The sequence below is a fragment of the Condylura cristata genome, unplaced genomic scaffold, assembly GCF_000260355.1.
Source record: "Condylura cristata isolate star-nosed mole 26May11 unplaced genomic scaffold, ConCri1.0 scaffold00019, whole genome shotgun sequence".
Lineage (NCBI taxonomy): Eukaryota > Metazoa > Chordata > Mammalia > Eulipotyphla > Talpidae > Condylura > Condylura cristata.
The window spans coordinates 7,211,762-7,234,009 of NW_004567120.1; the positions used below are offsets into that span (position 1 = coordinate 7,211,762).

General features: G+C 35.8%; 1 protein-coding gene across 1 annotated transcript in view; it reads left to right on the plus strand.

The window, feature by feature from the left end:
* The window catches only part of FAM133A (family with sequence similarity 133, member A), a 25,993-nt gene extending 11,095 nt beyond the window's left edge, over positions 1-14,898 (plus strand). Inside the window, exon 2 of the mRNA XM_004685887.2 lies at positions 13,618-14,898. Coding sequence (XP_004685944.1) covers positions 13,718-14,464 — 747 coding nt within the window. The 5' untranslated portion in view covers positions 13,618-13,717 and the 3' untranslated portion in view covers positions 14,465-14,898. The remainder of the gene's footprint in view (positions 1-13,617) is intronic.
* The last annotated feature ends 7,350 nt before the right edge of the window (positions 14,899-22,248 follow it).

Below are 22,248 nucleotides of genomic sequence, written 5' to 3' on the forward strand. Positions count from 1 at the left end.
CTGCCATGCCATGTGGATCACCTCTGGAGCAGGGGATCAAACTCACACTGAAGCAGCTGTGGCTAGCTTGCAGTGCTGTGTCCTAACCCTTTGAGCCACCAGGGAGGGCTTTTTTCTCCTTTTTGTCATGATGACTTTGACTATTTGGGGTCTTTTGTGAATATATGTAAATTTCAGTAATGTTTTCTCCAGTTCTTTCAAGAATGCTATTAAAGTTTTTACTGAATTGCCTTGAATCTGCATGTTGCTTTTGGTAAGATGGTCATTTTGAAAATCTTTATTCTTACAATCCATGAGCCAGGTATATCTTTCCATTTCTTTGTTTTTTCTTGTATTTCCTTTAACAGTTTTCCTCGTATAGGTCCTTCACCGCCCTTGTTAGGCTTATTCTAGGTATCTCTTTCTTCACCTTTTTTTTTGGGGTGGTATGATTTTAAATGAGTTAGCTTTCTTAATTTCTTCCTCTTGTAGCTAATTTTTTACATATAGGAAGACAACTTATTTTTGTTTATTGATTTTATTTAAGATTTTTTTTTTTATGCTTACAGAACTGGAGTATAGGCCAAAGGTATGGTGGGTGAGAGGATTCACCAGAACAGAGTGGGGAGCAGAACAGGTAGATCTACTGAAATACACTGCTGAGGGGAGCAGTGGGCAGATCAGATGAGGTCTGCCACGCCATGTGGGTCAGCTCCTTGGTGGGGGATTGAACTCGTGCTGCAGTGGCTTTGGAGAGCTTCATAATGAGGTGCTTTAACTGGTTGCACTACCAGGGAGAGCCTATCTATTCATTTTTTAACCTGCCACTTTACTAACTGGTTTATTGTTTTAATTAGTTTTTCTGTACATTGGGTTCCCTTATTTATATTACCATGTCATATGTAAATAATGATAGCTTTACTTCTTTTTTCTCTATTTCGATTCCTTTTCTTTCTCTTGCCTAATTGCTTTTAGCTAGGACTGCCAATACTGTGTTGAAGAATAGTGGTTAGAGTAGACATTCTTGTCTTGCATTGGATCTTAATGGAAAGACTTCCAGTTTTCACCATTGAGAATGACGCCAGCTGTAGTTTTGTCATATATGACTTTTATTATGTTAAGATATATTTCTTTTATCCCCAGTTTTTGAAGCGTTTTCATCGTGAATGGATGTTGAATGTTAGCAAATGCTTTCTTGGAATCTGTTGGTATCGTCTTATGGTTTAGCTTTCTTTTTGTTAATGTGATTAATTACATTGTTTTTTCGATGTTGAACCATTCTTGTGCCCCAGGTATAAATCCCCCTTGTCATATTGCATAATCCTAATATATTGTAAAATTTAGTATGCTAAGACATGATTGAAGATTTTAGTATGTGTTCCTTAAAGAGATTGCTCTAAATTTTTTGTTTTGCTTTGTTTTAGAATGATGTTGGCCTCATAAATTGTTTTTGTAAGGATTCCTTTTGTCTGGATTTTTTGAGTTTTGTCAAGAGAGGTATTAGTTCATCTTTGATAGTTTACCAGCACTCACTTATGAAACCAGCTAATCTTGGACTTTTGTTTTTGAAAGAGTTGATTACTTTTTCAATTTCCTTGCTTGCCATTCATTTGTTTAGGTTTTCTATATCTTTCCTATTCTGGTCAGGATGATTGTATGGTCTATGAACTTGTACATCTTGTCTAAGTTGCTGTTCTTGTTTGTACATAAATGTTCATAGTAATTTCTTATTATCTGGATTTCTGCCATGTCTGTTGTAATAGCACTCTTTTTCGATCCTGTTTATTGAGGTTTCTCTGTCTTTTTCTTTAGCTGTTTATTTTATGAAGCAAGATTTCTAGAAAATAATTATCTGAAAATTGCTTTACAAATGATAGGTATTTAAAAGAAACTACATGTCAAAATATCACAGTTTGTAGTTTCAGTAAATTATACCATGGATGATATAAAATGGCACTCACAAAGTCTCAGTTATGATAAATAAGCTCTAGGGATGTATTGTATAACATTGTGTCTGTAATTGACAATAATGATTTATTACACACTTTAAATTTAACAAGAAAGTATGTCTCATGTTAATGGCTTTACCATCATAAAGTAAAATAATTTTTAAAAAGTCTATTCAGCACTATATAGGATTTCTGGATATAGGTTTATGCCTTTCTAGACGTATGTTACCAGCATCAAAGCACCCACACATCATATAAAGTATTGTAAACCAATGTTATATTTTTTAATTACAAAAAAGTAAAAAGATAAAATTTCCCAATGGAAAATAAACAAAATGTAGATTGGATTATGCAACTGCAATTAAAATGTATTTTTCTTAAAAGCAAAATTATAATTACATAAAGAGAACCAAATTTTTTCTTATCAGTGCTTTGTTGCTTGAATTAGACATTATTCTTGAATTTCTCTTGGCAATATTTTGTGGTTTTCAGTATATAAACTCTGACAGAATCTTTGAGCTGAATGAACTGGGGGTGGGGATTATTGGGAACCTCTCCAGAAAGAAACCTCATGTACCTGTTTTTTTACTGATCCAGGTTCATTTGTGGCATTGAACTGCCTCTTTAAATACTTTTCTCTAGAATAATCCTCACTTTCGTCCATATAACTTTTAGAAAAAATGAAATTTTTTAATTATTTATTTTTATTGAGGTAACATTGGTTTACAACACTGTATGATTTAGAAGTAGAGGATCACATGATTCAGGTGTTGTTAGCCCACCACAACCACCACCAAGGCTCTCATAGATGTCTGCCATACTCCATTGTCATTGTAGTCCCTCCTTCCCACTTTGCTCTATCTCTGTCCAGTTTTCAGGATTTTAAATTTATTTCCATAATGAAGAATTTCATACTCTAACATTGTAGAATAGATTAAATCCAATAGATTGCAGTGTTTCAATAGATCTGCTTATCAGAAATTTTAAAGGATTGCTTAAATGATCTGTCTACTCTTATTCAGGGATATTGAGGAATTTCAGGTTATAATTGACTTCTTCCATCGAGAAAAAAAATGTTATCTAGAGTTAATAAGTTTGGAAAAAATCAAACAAATGCACTGGAAGTTTCAGATTCCTGATACAGGTAATTATATAGGCAGATTACATCAGTGAATAATGAAAAGATAAAGGGTAGGGGGTAGGTAAAAACTGTTTATACCCCATCCAGGGTTAAAGTTTCTTACGTTCCTGAATATTGTATGACAACTGCTACTGGTAAGGATACCATTAGTAGGTTAAAATTACTGATAAGCTCTGTACAACATGTTTTTAGATGTGATGTTAACAAATTCTATAATCAGAATGTCTTAGAGATCTTCCCCCAGTAGGGAGCAGAAATTTATACAGGCATGTGAAGGACTAGAGATAGTAGTACTTAATCTGAAATACAGAAAGAAGAAACTCTTGGTAAAGTCTATAGATATTCCAGACTGTTTTGGAGAGTTTCCATTTCCTTTTTGTTGATTATAATTAGTACTTTTCCTTAAACATCACCATACTTTAGGTGTGAAAATAGAAGAAAATTTAAATAACTTCATTTTAACTGCTCTCATAATCAGGTTGGGTAAGGAAAGAAATTGAAAACCATAACTTAAATGATATTATTGCATTTCTATAAGTTTCTATTTGTCAACGTTATCCTCATTTTCATAAAGGTTAGTTATTTCCAGTTGCATGGTAATACAGAAAAATAGGCTGGCTGGTTTAAGCTGAACCCCCATCTCTAATCCCACCCAAAAATAATTTATATTTCATGTGTCTGTAAATTTTAGATAGACCTGACCATTTAATGGAACTTCAATTTGTTCCATCTTATAGAAACTGATATTAGCAACTAATTTAAATTCCTTCACATTAGTCTCTCATCTGCCCTTTCAGGGGAGCATAGACCTTCTGAACTTGAGGGATATATTTAAAATTATAGTAACCACCATATTTTTATTATAGTCCTCAGCTAGAATTTATAGCTATATCTCATGCTAAAGCATTCTTTAAGTAATAGTGGAGACTTTAAATCAGGCTTCTAGGGGTTCAATTCTGTCTCTAGCATTTATGGACTGTGAGATCGTGGACAAATTGCTTAATCTTCATAGACTGAGTTTCTTTTTCAAGTGAGCATAGTAATAGTACCTACTTTGTGGTGTTTTGAGAATTAAGTAAGGTAATATGTGTAAGTCACATAAAATAGTATTTATAGTGAGTGTTAAATAGTTGAAGTCAATATTACATGATGATGGTAATAGTCATAGGATTATCACATTTATAGAGACTTCTACAGTTTTCAAACCATGGCCAAAGATTTTTTCATTTGAACCGTGAAGTAAGGGTTGATATAGTAAAAAAGCATGATTACATATCAACTAATTTTCAGATATGAGAACTGAGACAGAGAAAGGCTGTATAACTTGTCTGTGAGCATTTAGGAAGTAAACGGGGATCTGGGCCTTCAGCTCTAAGATGGTGGTGTCTGGTTAGCTCAGTTGGTTAGAATGTGGTGCTAATAATAACAATAATGATGATGTAGAGTAATGACAACTCTAATGATGATTTGCTGAATCAGTGGAATTGAAAAGTATTTTTTCTCCCACTGAAGATCTCTTCCTGCCTGGTTAATTTCAACAAAATAATGTCAGTACAAATTTTCATAGTTTTGATGCTTCTGAGCATGACTTACTATTACTTCCAATTAAAAATCTATTGATTTAATTGTAACAAATAAGTTTATATACTCTGATCTTTTTTAGTAAGTAGACGATAGTATAGTCACCTGAATTTTTAGGAACCATACTGACAGATACTACTTCAGTCAAGTGATCAAGATTAACGTCAGTAATAAGTTGCCTTAATAAGTTCCCTTGATATGTGATGAGAATGACACTCCTGGGGCCTTCCTGGTGGCTCAAGAGGTTAAAGCTCAACACTATGAACCTATCCACAGCCATTGAAGCACAGGTTCGATCCCTGGCCAGGGAGGTGACCCACATGATGCAGAAGACCTCTCCTGTCTAGCCCACTGCTCCCCTCAGCACTGTATTTCAGTCAATCCGCTTGTTGTGTTCCCCACTCTGTCTCTGATGAATTCTTTTACCCCCTGCACCTCTGGCCTGTAGCCCAGTTTTTGTATGCACAAATAAATAAATCTAAAGAAAATAAAGAGAATGATGCTTCCAGGAACTTACAATCTAAGTCTGTTCGTGAGAAAAACATCAGCCAAACAAAAATTGAAGAGCATTCTACAAAATAAATTACTGGTCATTACTTTTCAGAATAAATTCATGAAAACTAAGGAAATTCTGAGAAACTGCCATAGTGTAGAGGACTCTAGGAGACATAATGACTATATATATATGGCAGTTAAGGAAATATTTTTTTCACTATTGAAGGTTTTTATTAAATGTTATCTAAAAACAATGTTTTCTTAAAAAGATTTATTTATGCATACAGAACTGGGGTATAGGCCAGAGGTGCAGGAACAACGAGATCATTCACCAGAGGCAGAGTGGGGAGCAGAACAGATAGATAAATGAAGTACAATGCTGAGGGGAGCAGTGAGCGAGTCAGGAGAGGTCTGCTGCGCTATGTAGATCACCTCTGGGCCCGGGATTGAACTCATGCTGAAGCGGCTAATGCTAGTTTACAGTGCTGCACCTTAACTTATTGGTCACCAGGGAGGGCCGAAAATATGTTTTCAAGAAATGTATTGTCTCATGGTTCATTAGTCTAGCAGTCTGAAATCAATGTGTTGTCAGGGCCATGCTCTTATTTTTTTTCCTTCCAATGTTTTCATATTTTTTTAAATTATATGTGTGTGTGTGTATTACATTATTCTTCACTTTGTACATTTTTTTCATCTCAGTTGTAATCCCCTTGGTCTTTCCATCACCAATTCCCATTGCCATCACCAAAGACCCATGTGCTCTTCCCACCCCCAGTTTGGTCTTATTCCTCTCTCCTCCCCTGTAGAATGTCTCTGGTTTATAGCTGTTAGTTGGTGTTCATTTTTTACTTTATTACAAATACTGTATGATCCAGCAATTGCACTCCTAGGTGTCTACCCAAAGGACACAAAAACATTAATTCAAAAGGATACCTGCACCCCTATGTTTATTGCTGCTCTATTTACAATGGGGAAAATGTGGGATCAACCCAAAGGATTGTGCTCTTAATAAAATTCTCTAGAACATTCTTCCTTGTTTCTTCTGAGCTTCTGGTGGTGGCTCGCAATCTTTATATTCCTTGGCTTCTGGAAACATAACTCCAGTCACTGTAAAAGCTAAGGGAATTTGAATAAAGAATGGGTTTTAGTTAACATCCATGTCAATACTGGTTCATAATCTAAGTCTGTTCGTGAGAAAAACATCAGCCAAACAAAAATTGAAGAGCATTCTACAAAATAAATTAGAATGTGGCAAATGTTGCGTAGCAATGTAAAACATTAACAATAAAACTAGGTGAAGAATATATGAAACTTGTTTTGTAAATCTAACACTGTAGATCTAAAACTATAAACCTAAAATTTCTAATGTTAAAAGTTTGCTTTTAAAAAAGCATTTCAGTTAATTAGCATAAAGGCTAAGTAAGTCCAAAATATACCAAGTCCAAAAATATACTACTATATTGAGATAAATATGAGAATGAGGTACTCATTTCTTTAAGCACTTAGCTAAATTTTTTACATAAAACTTCTGTTACCATTCTTTTCTGTTTTAACCACTTAATATCTGCAATATTTTATTGCTATTACAAGCTTTTGGTATCACTCTTAAGATGGTAGCGACTGATCCACTGTCATTTGACAGTTCTGTAGAGGAAGAAAGAGGTGGCAGTATTTCATGTGCTACATTTTTTCTCAAGAGTAACAAATGCTCCATGACATAACTATGCTAGAGGGAACCTGCAGGAAGAGAATGGATTTTACATAGCACAGCTTTCTATCATTTTAATCCCAGTCAGGAAAACAGCAATATTTCTTCCCTCAAGAGAGTCATGTTAACAGCTATAATATAAAATGTTCATGTTCGAGTTTTATTTAGAGGAAAGCAAATCCTATTATTTACACTTGCCTCAGATATTTTCAGAAAATTGCAAACTCATTAAAATTTTCTTAAACTCTTTTTCTCTTATTTGACCTGCAATTGTGCTGTAGTTGTACTCTATATTATCATACAATGTAAACTGTATCATGTGATAATTAGATTATAGTTTATATGTGAAGACTTCTTACTTTATAATTTAGTAGGCTCATTGATAGCTTATCCTTTTGGCATTTTTGAGAGACATTTATTTCAGTAGTTTGGTACTTAAGCTTACATTATCTAATGTGAACAAAGAGCATAAAATTTTCTTTTCATAAGGGGCTTTGTCCAGACCTTTTGTAGATTGAGAGAGTTCTTCAACTAGGTGGATATATCTGTGAGAATTCATCCACAGTTAGACAGGCCTATGAAAATTCAATGAAATGGCTTCTAAAATTGAGAGGGCTCTGAAATTTGTATTGACTTTGACCTGAGTATGTTTAGTGATCAATGGTATAGGTTTAATCACTTTCAAAACAGAAATTGATATAATGATTGATCTTGAAAAGTATGATAATGTGAATATTTTGAATTGTATTTGGTTTTTCCCTTTCATCTCATGGCCTTATCATCTGATACTCCTTTTGCTTGGAACATTCAGTCAACTTGGGCTCTCTTTATTATTTCTATCCTGTTTTAACCACTTCATCTGACAAGCTCTTACTTATCTATCAGGTCTCAGATGATATGTTAGTAGTATATGATAGAATTTACCTTCTATTCTGAATTAGATCCCTCATGATATTTTTCACAGCATCCTCTTCTTTTATCATTTTTTTTCTTTTATCATTTTAATCATGCTAATAATTATATACTCATTTGTTTGATATTTGTGTAATGAACATCTACCTTTACTAGGCCACAATATGCATGACATGCATATAAACAGTGTCTAGTACATAATAGATGCTTATAAGGGAACTGTTGTAAGAATGAATGAATAACTATTAGGACATACAAAATACCAACAGGACTGTCACAAATTATATCTACTCTTTATAGAAAATTAGCATATTTCATACAAATAAATAGAGCTAGCAGAATCAAGCTTCTCTTCTATAATAGGAGGTCAAAAGACTATTCTCTGTTGACTCAGTTAAGAGCTACTGATACAATTAATATTTAGAACTAACAAAATATTCATTGAACATTTGAAAAAGAAACAGACGGTAAGCCCCAATGCTGTTTTTTTAAGATTTATTTATTTATGCATACAGAACTGGGGTACAGGCTATAGGTGCAGGGGTGGTGAGAGGATTCACCAGAGACAGAGTGGGAAGCAGAATAAAAATACACTGCTGAGGGGAGCAGTGAGCAAGACAGGAGATGTCTGCTGCACCATGTGGATCAACTCCAGGGCTGGGGATCAAGCTTGCACTGAAGCAGCTGCAGCTAGATTGCAGTGATGAGTCCTAGCCCATTGTGCCACCTGGGATGGCCCCCATGCTATTTTAAAAAGGAATATTTGAGCAAGAGACTATATTGCTGTACTTTTTGTACTGTTTTGTTTTGGGAGAAAACAGCATACACATTGTGCAGTTCTGAGGGTCTCTTTTCACACTTGGCTAATATCAGTACCCTCTCTTATACCCCTCTAAAATTATTACAAATTTTCTTTATTGGTCTGAAAACACCTATGCTATCTCAAACCTGCCTTAACAGATTGCTTGGCACCCACCAGTGAGTGAAAAATCAAGACTATTATATGAGAAATCCTTCAGCTTTCACCCTCCATCTCTCCCCTACCAAAACCAAAAACCAAAATCCTGTATCCGTGCCTTATATTCTTTGTCTCTACTCTTACAAGAAGTGTCTTCTGTGACTTTAAGAACTTTCTGCTTCCACTGTAGTTTTGCCACATTAGTTTTTCAGTCACTTTCCTATCTTCTTAAAACTATAATTTTAGTCATCCTTTGAATAAAAGATTATTCTATGATTAAAACAAACAAAATTATTGTATTTAACTCTGCATCTTGTTAAAGTACTTTCTTCTCTCTTACTTCCTTTCTCAAGTGAGTCCACATAGGTCTCTACTTAGTTATTGCTATTCCTTACCACAAAATCATCTGAATTCTGCCTTTACCATTTAAATAAAATTGCATTAACTATGGTTACTAGTGATTTCTTCATAACCAAAAATAATGAACATTTTCAGATCTTACCTTACTTGACCTATCTGCTACTTTTTTTTTTAACGATTTACTTATTTATGCATACAGAACTGGGGTACAGGCCATAGGTGGAGGGGTGGTGAGAGGATTCACCAGAGATGGAGTGGGGAGGAGAACAGGCAGATCTACGAAATACACTGCTGAGGGGAGCAGCGGGCACTCAGGAGAGGTCTGCCACGCCATGTGGGTCAGCTCCCTGGCGCAGGATAGAACTCATGCTGCAGTGGCTTCAGGGAGCTTCATAATGAGCTGTTTTAACCTGTTGCACCACCAGGGAGAGCCCGAGCTATCTGCTACTTTTAATACTGTTGTCCATGACATCTTTTTTCCCCTGGATTTTTAAAAGAAAAGACAATACCTACTCATTGAAGAAAATGTAAGAATTCTAGGAAATATAAAAAAGGAAGTAATGCCTCTCCAGTATGCAGAGATAGCCAGTCTTTGCATTTGGTAAATTTTTCACTCAGCAATATATTGATGATATAATATTCCATTGTTTATATATACTATAACTCATATAATCAGTTCATTGTTAATGAATACTTCAGTATTTTTCCAGAATTCTGGATATTTAAAAATTGCTCAAATAAAATTCATGAATATATGTCTTTGAGGATTATTGTCACCTTGAAACTTTATTCTTCCCCGTGTGTTTCTGTGACATATATATATATATATTTTCTGATATTGGCGTCATTCTTACTACTCTGGCTAGTTTTCTGAAGTGTCCTTTCTGGAGTTTATATTTTCTGCATGCTTCTATTAAATCAATCCAGTGTTCAAACCTCATTTTACTTGAAATCCCCTCCAAGGTAATCTTTTTTCCTCATGACTCCAGCCATCACTCAGTGACTGCCAATGTTATAAGATCTCAGATGACATTCTAGAGTGCCAACACCACACAGTTTCCAATGTGGGCACTCATTTGGCTCTCTTACAAGCAGGCGCCTCAAATTTTATGACTCCAAAATTGAACGTAGCGCATTCTCAAAGTCTGTGTAATTTCCTTTATTGCCTAATCATTAGAATTGCCTTTCATCTTGTCTCTCAAGTCAGATCATTGGCTCCCTTGGCCTTTGTGTCCAATTAGTTATTAATTTTGGTAATCTCCTCAATATGTTTCATATCTTCCCCACTCTTTTCATTCACAGTGTCTCTGCTTTAATTCACATTCTTTCATTTATTGCCTGCATGAATGCTTGTGTTCTCATTTCTTTCATTTTCACTAACCTTCACTTCATCTTTCATGCTGTAAATGAATTGTCTCTTAAGCATTCAGATCTGACCATATCACGCTGTGCTTAAAATAATCAATATCTGGCCTTCTCTGGTGGTGCAGTGGGTTAAAGCACAACACTAGGGAGCTAGAGCCACTTCAGCATGAGTTCGATCCCTGCCCTAGAGGTGATCCACATGGCACAGCAGACCTCTCCTGGCCCACCCGCTGATTCCCTCAGCGGTGTACTTCACCAATCTGCCTGTTCTGCTTCCCGCTCTGTCTCTGGTGAATCCTCTCATCACACCTGCACCTCTGGCCTATACTCCAGTTCTGTATGCACAAATAAATAAATCTTTAAAAAAATTAATATCTCACTATTAACCTTGACTGTAAATCCCACTGAATAAATTCCATGCAACTTATCATCAGACCAAACCTTTGTGTACTGGGTTTTGTCTCTCTTTCTAGCAGATGTCAGTACTAAAAAATGAAAGAACTGAAATTAGAATAGAGTATACTATTCTAAGTAGTGTAAAGAACCTGCAATATGAACTAAGGTCTTTTAAGCACTTTTAATGATCAAGTCAGAAAAATAATAAAATTTTACAGACCTTTATAGTAGGGATAAGAGTGGAAATGACAGTAAACTTTAGCAAAAGCTAGACAAAACTGAATATTAAAGAGAATATCACCTGAAGCCTCTGTAACATTGAGCTTGTATTAGGTTGACATAAAGCATCAGTGTCAAAATAGCGACTGACAAAAAAGACCTATGCTACATCTTGCCATCTTTATTTTCTATTTAAAATACTTTGTTAGCTTGCTACCAACTCTAGGGCAAAATCTAGGATTTTAAAATGTTCTATGAGTGCCTCCATGATTGGCCTATTTATTATCTGTAAATATCACCTCCTACCATTGTCCTATGGCATATTAAGCTCCACCCACATAAATGCATGGTGCTTTTTCATTTCCCTGTGTTTTTTTTAAGATTTATTTATTTATGCATACAGAACTGGCTTATAGGTCAGAGGTGCATGGGCAGTGAGAGGATTCACCATAGTGGTGGGGAGAAGAACAGTCAGATTGATAAAGTATATTGTTGAGGGGAGCAGCAGACAAGACAGGAGAGATCTCCCACACCATGTGGATCACCTCTGGGTGGCAGATCAAACTCAAACACAAGCTGGCCATGGCCAGCTTTGCAGTGCTGAGCTGTAACCCACTGTTCCACCAGGGATGGCCCTTCCTGTGTTTTTTAGCATACTACTTGCTCAGACTATAATGTCCTTTATTTCCTGGATGAACTCCTGGTTATCATTTAACGTTCTATGCAGACATCACCAAATCCAGGAGGCTTCTCTGAATGCCCCTCTCTCCCAGAGTTATACCCATCCAAATATACATTTGTTTCTTTATCAGTAAGCAAATATTTATTGAGTACTTAGGTATGGGGAACACTATGGTGCTCTACCTTCTTGACCTTATATTTAGTTGTGGAAACACACACACACACACACACATACAACACATGCACACTACCCAAGTAATCAAAAAAATTATCTGTTTGCTAAGTACTGTGAATAAAATAAACAAAGAAATGGGATACAGAATGGTAAAAATAGTATCTATGGGGCAACCTACTTTAGTATAAGTTTGAACCATATGAACTTTTTGGTATTTACTTGTTTTTGTCCTGTAAAATTGGTAGTTTTATATAGTTCAACTAATCCTTGCCTCTCTGAGGAATTAACAGTGAAATTAAAACTTGAATGATGAGATGGAACTGGGCATAATGGTTATACTTGAAGTTTAGCAATTCCTGGAAAGCCAACGAAGACTGGAGAGCATCAAATTGGGACAAGAGATAAGAGTCTAAATAAAAGTAAGAGAGACAAGCAGGGCACATAATAAAGGTTTTGTATAGGAGCCTAGATGTGATTTTCATTAAAGTGTAAAAACACTGGAATATTTTAGGATCCTTCTGACTGCAGTTTTGAAATGGAATGGAACAAGGTACAGATAGAAATGGGGGGGGGAATATCAAAATAGGGCCATCAACTAAGAGATTGACATAAGGAAGCAATATACTGTTAAATGTGCAGGGGTTTTGGAGCCTTGCTGCATTGCTTCTACCATTTATTAGCTCTAACTTTATGCAAGTTTCTTAGATTATCTAAGCCTCAGTGTCTCCATCTGTGAAATGGGATGGCAGAATTAGCCATTTAGTCCAGAGATCAAGTGTGAGATATCCATTGCTAAGCAGTCAGTCTCTTGCTGTTAAAAAACACATAATAGGCCCTCCCTGGTGGCGCAGCGGGTTAAAGCACTTTACTGAGAAGCTTAAGCCACTTCCGCATGAGTTCGATTCCCGCCTGCCCCCAACATGGCATGGCAGACCTCTCCTGACCCGCCCGCTGCTCGCCTCAGCAGTGTACTTCGTCGATCTGCCTGTTCTGCACCTCACTCTGTCTCTGGTGAATCCTCTCACCCTCCGCATCTCTGGCCTGTACCCCAGTTCTATATGAATAAATAAATAAATCTTTAAAAAAAATTTAAAAAAAAATTTAAAAAAATTAAAAAAAAACACATAATAGATACAACAAAAATTAATGTCCTAAGTGTTAGATGGTGCCTGAACTAAGTTAATGATAGCATAATCCATGAAAAGTGAATGGTTATGAGACATGTGGAAGTTTAAACGTCAGGATTTAGTAATGGATTGGAGGTAAGCACTGAGGAAGAAGAAATTTTCAGGTATTACTTCTAGCTTTTTATCATAGACAGGATTAGATTTTGCTACACTTTCCTTAATTAGAGGTGTTCTATCTGGTACATATTTTAGTTACAGAAATGTATCTCTTTATACCAGATAAGGCAGAATATAGGGGAAAAAAATAAACCTCATACAATATAAATGGAAATATTTATTGAAAATTATAGATGCCAGAACCTTATAGGAGGTAGGTATAGGAGGTATGTATAGGAGGTATGTAAAACACTTTGTGTTATAGTCGTACCACAAATGTCTAAAATATACAAAAATCTTAAATGTTTATTATCTTTTCATGATCTAAGGTTTTGAAAATATCTACTATGTGATAGACAAGTATTAAGCTTATATTAAAGGTGTTTTATAACCATTCCTTCTGCTTCTTTCACAGAATGGAGCCCACTTGGTATACGAGCAGATAAAGAATTTAAAGAGGGTTATCCTTTCTTATTCTTAGTAACAGATAGTCTATTTGGGAATCACTAGATACCATGGGGAAGCGAGATAACCGCGTAGCCTATATGAATCCTATAGCAATGGCAAGATGGAGAGGCCCAGCTCCGTCTGCAGGTCCAACAATACAAGATTATCTGAATCGACCAAGGCCTACTTGGGAAGAAGTAAAGAAAAAATTAGAAAATAAAAAGAAAGGCTCCAAGGCATTAGCTGCATTTGAAGAGAAAATGAATGAAAACTGGAAGAAAGAGCTAGAAAAAAGCAGAGAGAAATTATTAAGTGGCAATGAGGGCTCATCCAAAAAAAAAGAAAGAAAGAGAAAGAGAAAAAAGAAGAAAACGTGTCCACCTTCATCTTCTTCATCAAGCTTTGATTCTTCAAGCAGTTCTTCAGATTCTGTGGATGAGGAAAGGAAACAAGGTAAAAAGAGAAAGAGAAAGAGAAAGAGAAAGAAGAAGCGTGCATACAAATCATCAGAAAGTTCCACATATGAGACTGAAGTAGAGAGCAAGGGATCTGTAAAAAAGAAAAAGAAATGCAAGGATGAAACAGAAAAAGAAAAGTGCATCAGAACTCTCAGCAAAAAAAGAAAGAAAACCTATCCTGAGGAAAAACCTTTATCATCTGAGTCCTCATCAGAATCAGATTATGAAGAGGAGGTGCAAGCAAAAAAGAAGAGAAGGTGTGACGAACGAGAAAAAACAAAGAAGAAGAAGAAGCAACACAAGAAGCATAGAAAGAAGAAGAAAAAGAAGTCAAGTTCAAGTCATAAGTCAGGATAATTAAAGCAAGAAACAAACAAGCAACGATTTACCTATTTAAAAAAGCAACATCTTAAAGGAAACTTCAACTCTCAATATTAGGGCATATTTACCAGAATGTGTATGTTTCCCTGTTGGTAGAATTATTCCTGTGCCAGTCAAATGCCACTGTGCCAGATAAGGCCATAAATTGTTGCCTGCAGCTTACATATAGAATTTTGTCTCTGTATTTTTTCCTTCCAGTGGTTAATTCCCCAGAGAGCTAATGCCCTGTTGTCATCCTAGTGGTTAAAATGCTTGGAGCAAATGTTTTAGATAGTAAAATAATTTTGACCAAAATAATGCATTGAATGTCAACAGAAATTAATTTGGAGATATATATATATATATATGTGTGTGTGTGTGTGTGTGTGTGTGTGTATATTTAAAATACAATCAGAAATGCAGATGACTAGTTTTTGAAGTAAGGTCTTAACATTGATGTTTCAAATCATTACTTTTAAAGAGTACTTTATTTTTCTCAAACTTGTGTTTATATGGGGAAAGGGCGGGAGGGGGAAGTTTGCTATCACATTGGCTAGCTGAATAGTGTGCCTTTGATCCTTAACATTCTATTTTTGCCAATGCAGTAGCCATTCTCTTTTACATTGTGAAATTCTGGAACATTTTATGCTGTTTCAAATGAACAAGAAAGACAGCAATTAATTTTATTACATTTGTCTCTATAACAGTATTAAATAATATTTAGTGTTAAAGTGTTACATGATTGGAATTAACCTTGATTCCCTGTAGAGGGGAATAATTTTAAATAGACCCTGAAATTTTTTGATTAACAAAGTTTCTTAAATATTTTGCATGTTTTATACTATTAAGTTTTGATTATCCAGGAATCTTCTATATAATCAGTAATCCTTTTTTTATCTGATTTATGTGTAGGATACAACTTTGAAGTTTGTAATTTCTTAATCTTACTAAATTGATTGTATTACTATGTTTAATTTCACACTTGTCAAATATTTAGTATTGAAAAGGTTTTCTAGAAAAAAAAAATAATGCCTTCATATTGAAGCAGGTTTACTGTAAGCAAGTTGATACCAGGCCTTTAGAATGCTACGTGTCTTGTTACATAAAACTGCCAAAATCTTAGTAAATATTCTGTTTATAACTATGTTGTCTTCTTATGAATTAATGTTAAATTAAAGCAGAAGTTAAATTTAGAAAAAAAATGACATCGTGGATCTTCTGTGTGTCATATTTTATAAGATTTGGTGCCTCATGTCAGTTTCTGACTCCTACTTTCCACTAATGCTGCAATACAATAAAAATTATTTTTACTTTACATTTTAATATATCAGGGTAATATGAATTATAACTTGATGTCCCCCAAACAATTTCACAGCAAATGTGCATCTTGTAATGTCATATATACGAAGTATTTTGACATGAGAGAACCAATAGCTATTTTTTTAAATAGCTGCTTTTATTGGTGCCCTTGAATCACAAGTAAATTATTACAAAGGTAGAAATCATCTAGTACATAAATATCACATTGGCTGTCCAAATTTTTGCAGTGGAAAGATTCTTGGAACATTATAAATGAAATGTCAACTTACGGTACATTGAAGCTTCATAACTTAAGCTGTTCCTAATACACACACTATTAAAAACCATTATAGTAAAAGGATATTTTGTGTCCATATACAGTTTTTTAAAATTGTTCCTCATTAAACTATGAAAATAAGCTTCAATTATTTGTAAAACATGGTAAATGCATGAACAGCGTATCAGGTACTATGTTCTCCCATTCATTTCAAGCCTCTTATAGGTAGGCAGCGTCATTTGATTACTAGCAGAGGGATTGCTGAGGGATGTTGAAGAGATGTGTCATTCCAATAATAGAGCAGCAAAAAGTCCCCTTCCAAGCATTCTTTCTTTACCTGCCATGATGATCTGCTAGGTATGTGCTCCAGATGGGGTACCAGCAAGATAAATGATACTGGAGAGCTGATGGACTTACAGTGAAACTTTTTTTCTTTTTTTAAAAAAATATTTATTTATTCATATAGAACTGGGGTACAGGCCAAAGATATGGAGGGTGAGAGGATTCACCAGAGACAGAGTGGGGTGCAGAACAGGCGGATGGATGAAGTACACTGCTGAGGGGAGCAGCGGGCGGGTCAGGAGAGGTCTGCCACACCATGTGGATCACCTCCAGGGCAGGCGGGAATCGAACTCATGTGCAAGTGGCTTTAGCTTCTTAGTGCTGTGCTTTAACCCGCTGCGCCACCAGGGAGGGCCCAGTGAAACTTTTATATGAAAGAAAGAAACTGTTGCATGCTAAGAAAGGAGATTTTAGGTCTTTTTCTTTGACCACACCATTAACTAACCTAATCTGACCAATAACACAAAACTCTAGAAAATTTATATTTCATAATTTACATAGCACATATCTTCAGTCAGATCTTCCTATAGGCTGCAGATTGATTCAGAGGTGATCATTTATACCAGAGCAGAAGGAAATGCTATTTTATTTGCATTGATACTTATGTTATGAGGAAGTGGGTAGTCTCGCATAATGCTTCTCATCAGCATTGCTAACTGTCCAGGAACTTCACTATTCAATAAACTACTTTATTATCCGTCTGATAATGACCAAAATAATCTTCTAAAAATAGATTGGAAAGGAAATTTAAAAAAGCATTAATGGAGACTCAATAAAGAAGAGGGATGCTTCTTTAGAAATGTAAGTATAGAAGAAAAGTAAGGACAAGGGCTATGGGGACTTTTTTTAAAAAAAGATTTATTTATTTATGCACACAAAACTGAGGTACAGGCCAGAGGTACAGGGATGGTGAGAGGATTCACCAGAGATAGAGTGGGGAGCAGAACAGGCTGACTGACGAAGTATGCTGCTGAGGGGAGCAGCAGGCCGGTCAGGAGAGGTCTGCTGCGCCATGTGGTCACCTCCAGGGAAGGCAGGGATCGAACTCATGCTGAAGTGACTTTATCTTCTTAGTGCTGTGCTTTAACTCACTGCGCCACCAGGGAAGGCCCAAGCTGTGGGAACTTTCATGGTGGGTATGATGCAGTAACATAAAGAGGTGGAACCTATTCCCATATGTCATACACAGTGCTATAAGACACTTTTAATAAAAATAATATATTTGGGGAAAAGATGCTATGTGAATATGTAGAAAACTTATGTAAATTTAGGTAAACATTTAATATATAACTTCCAGATTTTATTTTATTATTTTTTAAAGATTTATTGATTTATTCATACAGAACTGGCATACAGACCAGAGATGCGGAGGGTGAGAGGATTCACCAGAGACAGAGTGAGGAGCAGAACAGGCAGATGATCAAAGTACACTGCTGAGGGGAGCAGTGGGCAGGCCAGGAGGGGTCTACCCTGCCATGTGGTCACCTCCGGGGCAGGCGGGATCAAACTCATGCGGAAGTGGCTTAAACTTCTTATTGCTGTTTTTTAACCCACTGTGCCACCAGGGAGGGCCAACTTCCAGGTTTTAAACAAAATAGATTATCCTTTGTGAAAAGCACTAAAATTGTTTTTAGCAATTTGCTTTGTGATTTATAAAAACACCATTAACCATAATATTCAACTAACTTTGTGGAAAGGGAAGAACTGGGAAAATCAATAAGAAAGTAGATGAAAGACAGGAACAATTTGTACAATCTAGATTAGCAATGTAATTGAAAAACAAAGATCTCAGACTGAAGATAAAGAATTACATTGGAGATAAGGAAAATGAATAAAACGTGAGGTTCTGGTTTTAAGTATTTTTCCTTTATTATAAATATATTTTGAGAAAGTTGTAACTTTGACATTGTCAGTTTCTGTAGTCCCTTTCAGTTTTGCCAAAATTTAATCTATAAGGTAGGTTTTTTAGCTAAATTGATGTTAACCATATCTATGTACTTTTTAGACTTGAACTTAATTTCCTAGTCTTTGCTAGCTGCAAATAGATAGGTTCTTTCTTCAGATGGCTCAATTGCTTTTAACTGACTCCCCTGGCATTTTTATCTCCCTTGTATTATATGTTTTGTGTACTTAAGAACTCTAGTCATTAAAGAAAGACACTGATTCTTGACTAAGCATTATGTTGAAATTCTCAGTCTGCTATTTCTTGACATGTGACCCTGAGAAATTCAGTTAACTTTAATGTGCCTCAATTTCCTCAGATGCAAAAATCAGAAAAAAATAGTAGTATCTATAGAATGGTTAGGAAATTAAGAAAAAAAATAGCTTTTAAAACACTTGGCACGGTTACAGGTATGCACTGGATGGTCAAAAGTTATTTTTTTCTCCTCCCATCATCAGTAATTATCATTATTTTTAAAAAATTTTATTTATTATGCATACAGAAATGAGGTACATGCCAAAGGTGCAGGGGTGGTAAGAGGATTCACCAGAGAGAGTGGAGAGCAGAACAAGCCTAGTGACAAAGTGCACTGCTGAGGGGAGCAACTGGCGAGACAGGAGAGGTCTGCTGCACTATGTAATCACCTCAGTGGCGGGAACTGAACTCCAAGCGGCCACAACTTGGCTTACTTAGTTTCACAGTGCAGCACTCCAACCCGCTCTTCCACCAGGGAGGGCCCCATTATCAATTTTTATTGTATCATCTCCCCTTCTGCTTTTTTAGTCTTCTAACAGCAGAAGGTGTTTCGTCATTTTTATTGTTGTCAGTAGTATCCCTGTGTAAAGATTCTGTACTCCATGAAGAACTGTGACCCTATAAATTCCATCAAATGGGCAAGACTCATACTAATTTTTAAAATTAATAACCATTTATTATCCACAATAAATATATGCTATATTCATGTTTATTTTGTTTGCAATTTGTTTTTTCCTTTATTATTATTCTATTTCCCACTAACATAGCTTGTGTCCCCTTGTCCCTTTCCCTCTCCCTTCCTCTTAACCCCAGGACACTCAAGATATTTATTAATGTCCACTAGATTGTGTAAAGTGTTTTGTATTATTGAACTATCTGCTATGTTAGATGTCCAGTATTTGCTTTTATCATTCTGACCTACTTTATTGCACATATTTTCTCAAATTCAATCCATTTTGTTTAAATTGGCTGCATTTCATTCTTTCCTGTGGCTATATATGTATATACCACACCATCTTTTTTTTTTTTTTAAATGATTTACTTATTTGTGCACACAGAACTGGGGTACAGGCCAGAGGTGCATGGGCACTGAGAGGATTCACCAGAGACAGAGTGGGGAGCAGAACAGGTAGATCGTCGAAGTACACTGCTGAGGGGAGCAGCGGGCAGGTCAGGAGAGGTCTGCCCACCATGTGGATCACCTCCCAGGCAGATACCGCACCATCTTAATCCAGTCACCCACTGATAGACATTCAGGCTTCTTTCATGTTCTAGCTATTGTAAGTAATATTGCTATGAACATTGTGGAACATACAGATTTTTTTGGTTGGAGGCTCTTTTATCTTTTACCTCATTCAATAATAGGCAATATTTTGCTTATGATAGGGCCTCATGACTTTAATTTAATTGAAATAGTGGTCACTCCCTGGTAGCAATGGACATCTGAATGAATTCATTGTATCAGATGCTGTGCATAAACTCCTTTCCTCATTTTTAAATAGCTTTAGCAAGATATAATTTACATATATGATTCATCATTTTAAAGTTTACAATTCACTGCACTTTATTAGACTCACAGATATATGCAAATAGAACCATAATTGATGTTATAACCTTGTAATAACCTTAAAAATAAACTCCCTATCTTATCTTCCCTGCCAACACCCAGCCTCCCCAGTCCTATGCAACTACTGACATGCTTTCTGTTTTTATAGATTTCCCTGTTTGGGGAAGTTTCATATAAATGAAATTATACAAAGGTGGTCTTCTGTAGCTTCTGTAGCAAAGGTGGTCTTCACTTAGCATGATATTTTTTAAGTTTCTCCATCAGAAAAATACTATGAAAATAAAATCCAGTGCATCCTACCAAATTTCTGCTAGAACATGGGGGAAATAAAACAGCACCTTCCATACATAGATATGCTGATAGCCCCTAGTCTGCCATCCACTGCTTCAAAGATCCTAGTTATGCAGCAGGCTGTTTGGAGAGATATTTTATAAATGTGAAATTTTTCAAATTCTTTTTTTATTTTTTAAGATTTAAGTATTTATGCATGAACTAAGGTATAGGCTAGAGGTGTGGCAGGTGAAAGGATTCACCAGAGATAGAGTGGGGAGCAGAACAGGCAGATCATTGAAGTACACTGCTGAAGGGAGCAGCGGGAGTGTCAGGAGAGGCCTGCCAGCCCATGTGGCTCACCTCCCTGGCTGGGATCAACTTGTGCTGCAGTGGCCACAGATGGCTTTATAGTGCTGCCCCTTAACCCCTTGTGCCACCTGGGAACCCCCCAAATAAGTATTCTTGAGAGAAATTGATCGATTTTTATGATGGAAGCTGATATCATTAACACAACATGAGTATGACTTTGTGTTTAGAAACTTGGCCAAAGTAGAATAATTTTAGGAGATGTGTGTGCTAATATTCCCTCCAATAAGTGGTATATTTGAGAATTCTATGTGGTGTTTTGATATGCCTTTTCCCAAAAGCTATTTATTAAAACCAAATGACTATATTAGTAACGTTGTCATTATAAGTTGTCATATTGTTACTCATTTTTCGTGGCTTTATTTTTTTAATTTTTATTTAAAAAAATTTTTTTTACATCATTCTTCATTTTGTGCATTAATTCATCTCAGTTGTAATCCTCATAGGCTTCCCACCGCCAGTTCACCAGTGTGCCACCACCATAGTCCATTGCTTGTCGTTTTTAACAGTCTGTTGCCACATGGAGGCAGTAACTATTTTTCCTTGAATTTGAGCTGAAATTAATCGTATATAGTTGTTTCACATACTGCAAAATGATCACCCATTGTGCTATATTGCTGAGAACTCAAATTGCCATAACTATGGAAATGTATGAAATATAATTAGAAATCTATTTATTAACCATTACAATAACTGTATCACTGAAAATGGATATTTTGTCATCAAGTATAGCTTTATTTTCAAAAAGTTTTGATGATGTGTCCTTTCTGATAATATCATCAAAGAATCTCCAGTGAAAATATGACCTTGTAAAAACCAGGTTATTCTTCATACAACAAGAAAACCATTAATGGTTTGAGACTCTCTGCATTTGGTTACTACTTCCTGCCCTGTGACATTACTTTGAACCATATGATCAGTGGTTCCCACCATTCAGACTATCCCCTGGTAGTCTGAGACTGTGGAATTATGTCAACAAGCCTTAGACAGTAAGACTGACAACACAGGAAAACTTTCATTTTTAATTAAAGAGTATAACTTTCATTCAAAATCTGTTTTGCAGAAATAATTCTAAAGGTTGTTCCAAAAATCTTTTCACTAAGAATTCTTTTTTGTACCTGTTGCACCCTCTTTCCTTTGTAGCATGGTACAACCTAGAGGATTCATAAACATAGAGGGCCCAAAGGATTCCCCCACACTCTCTGACAGAGTATTGTGGGTAGTAAAGTCTTAGGCCAAATGAAATTTGTATTATCTCCTTCCCAATCTCATAGCAAATTTTTGTTGCATATGTTTAAAATAAGTGTTTACATGCTTTGTCTTTGCACCTGGATGTTCCTTCTTTAGGTGGGTCTGACTTGCCTTTCCAATATGCAGAAGATCGCACCTGTCCACTTACAGCCATGAGAATGCCTCTCTCTGGCTCCAACTCAGAACTTACACCAAACCTTAGCTGACAC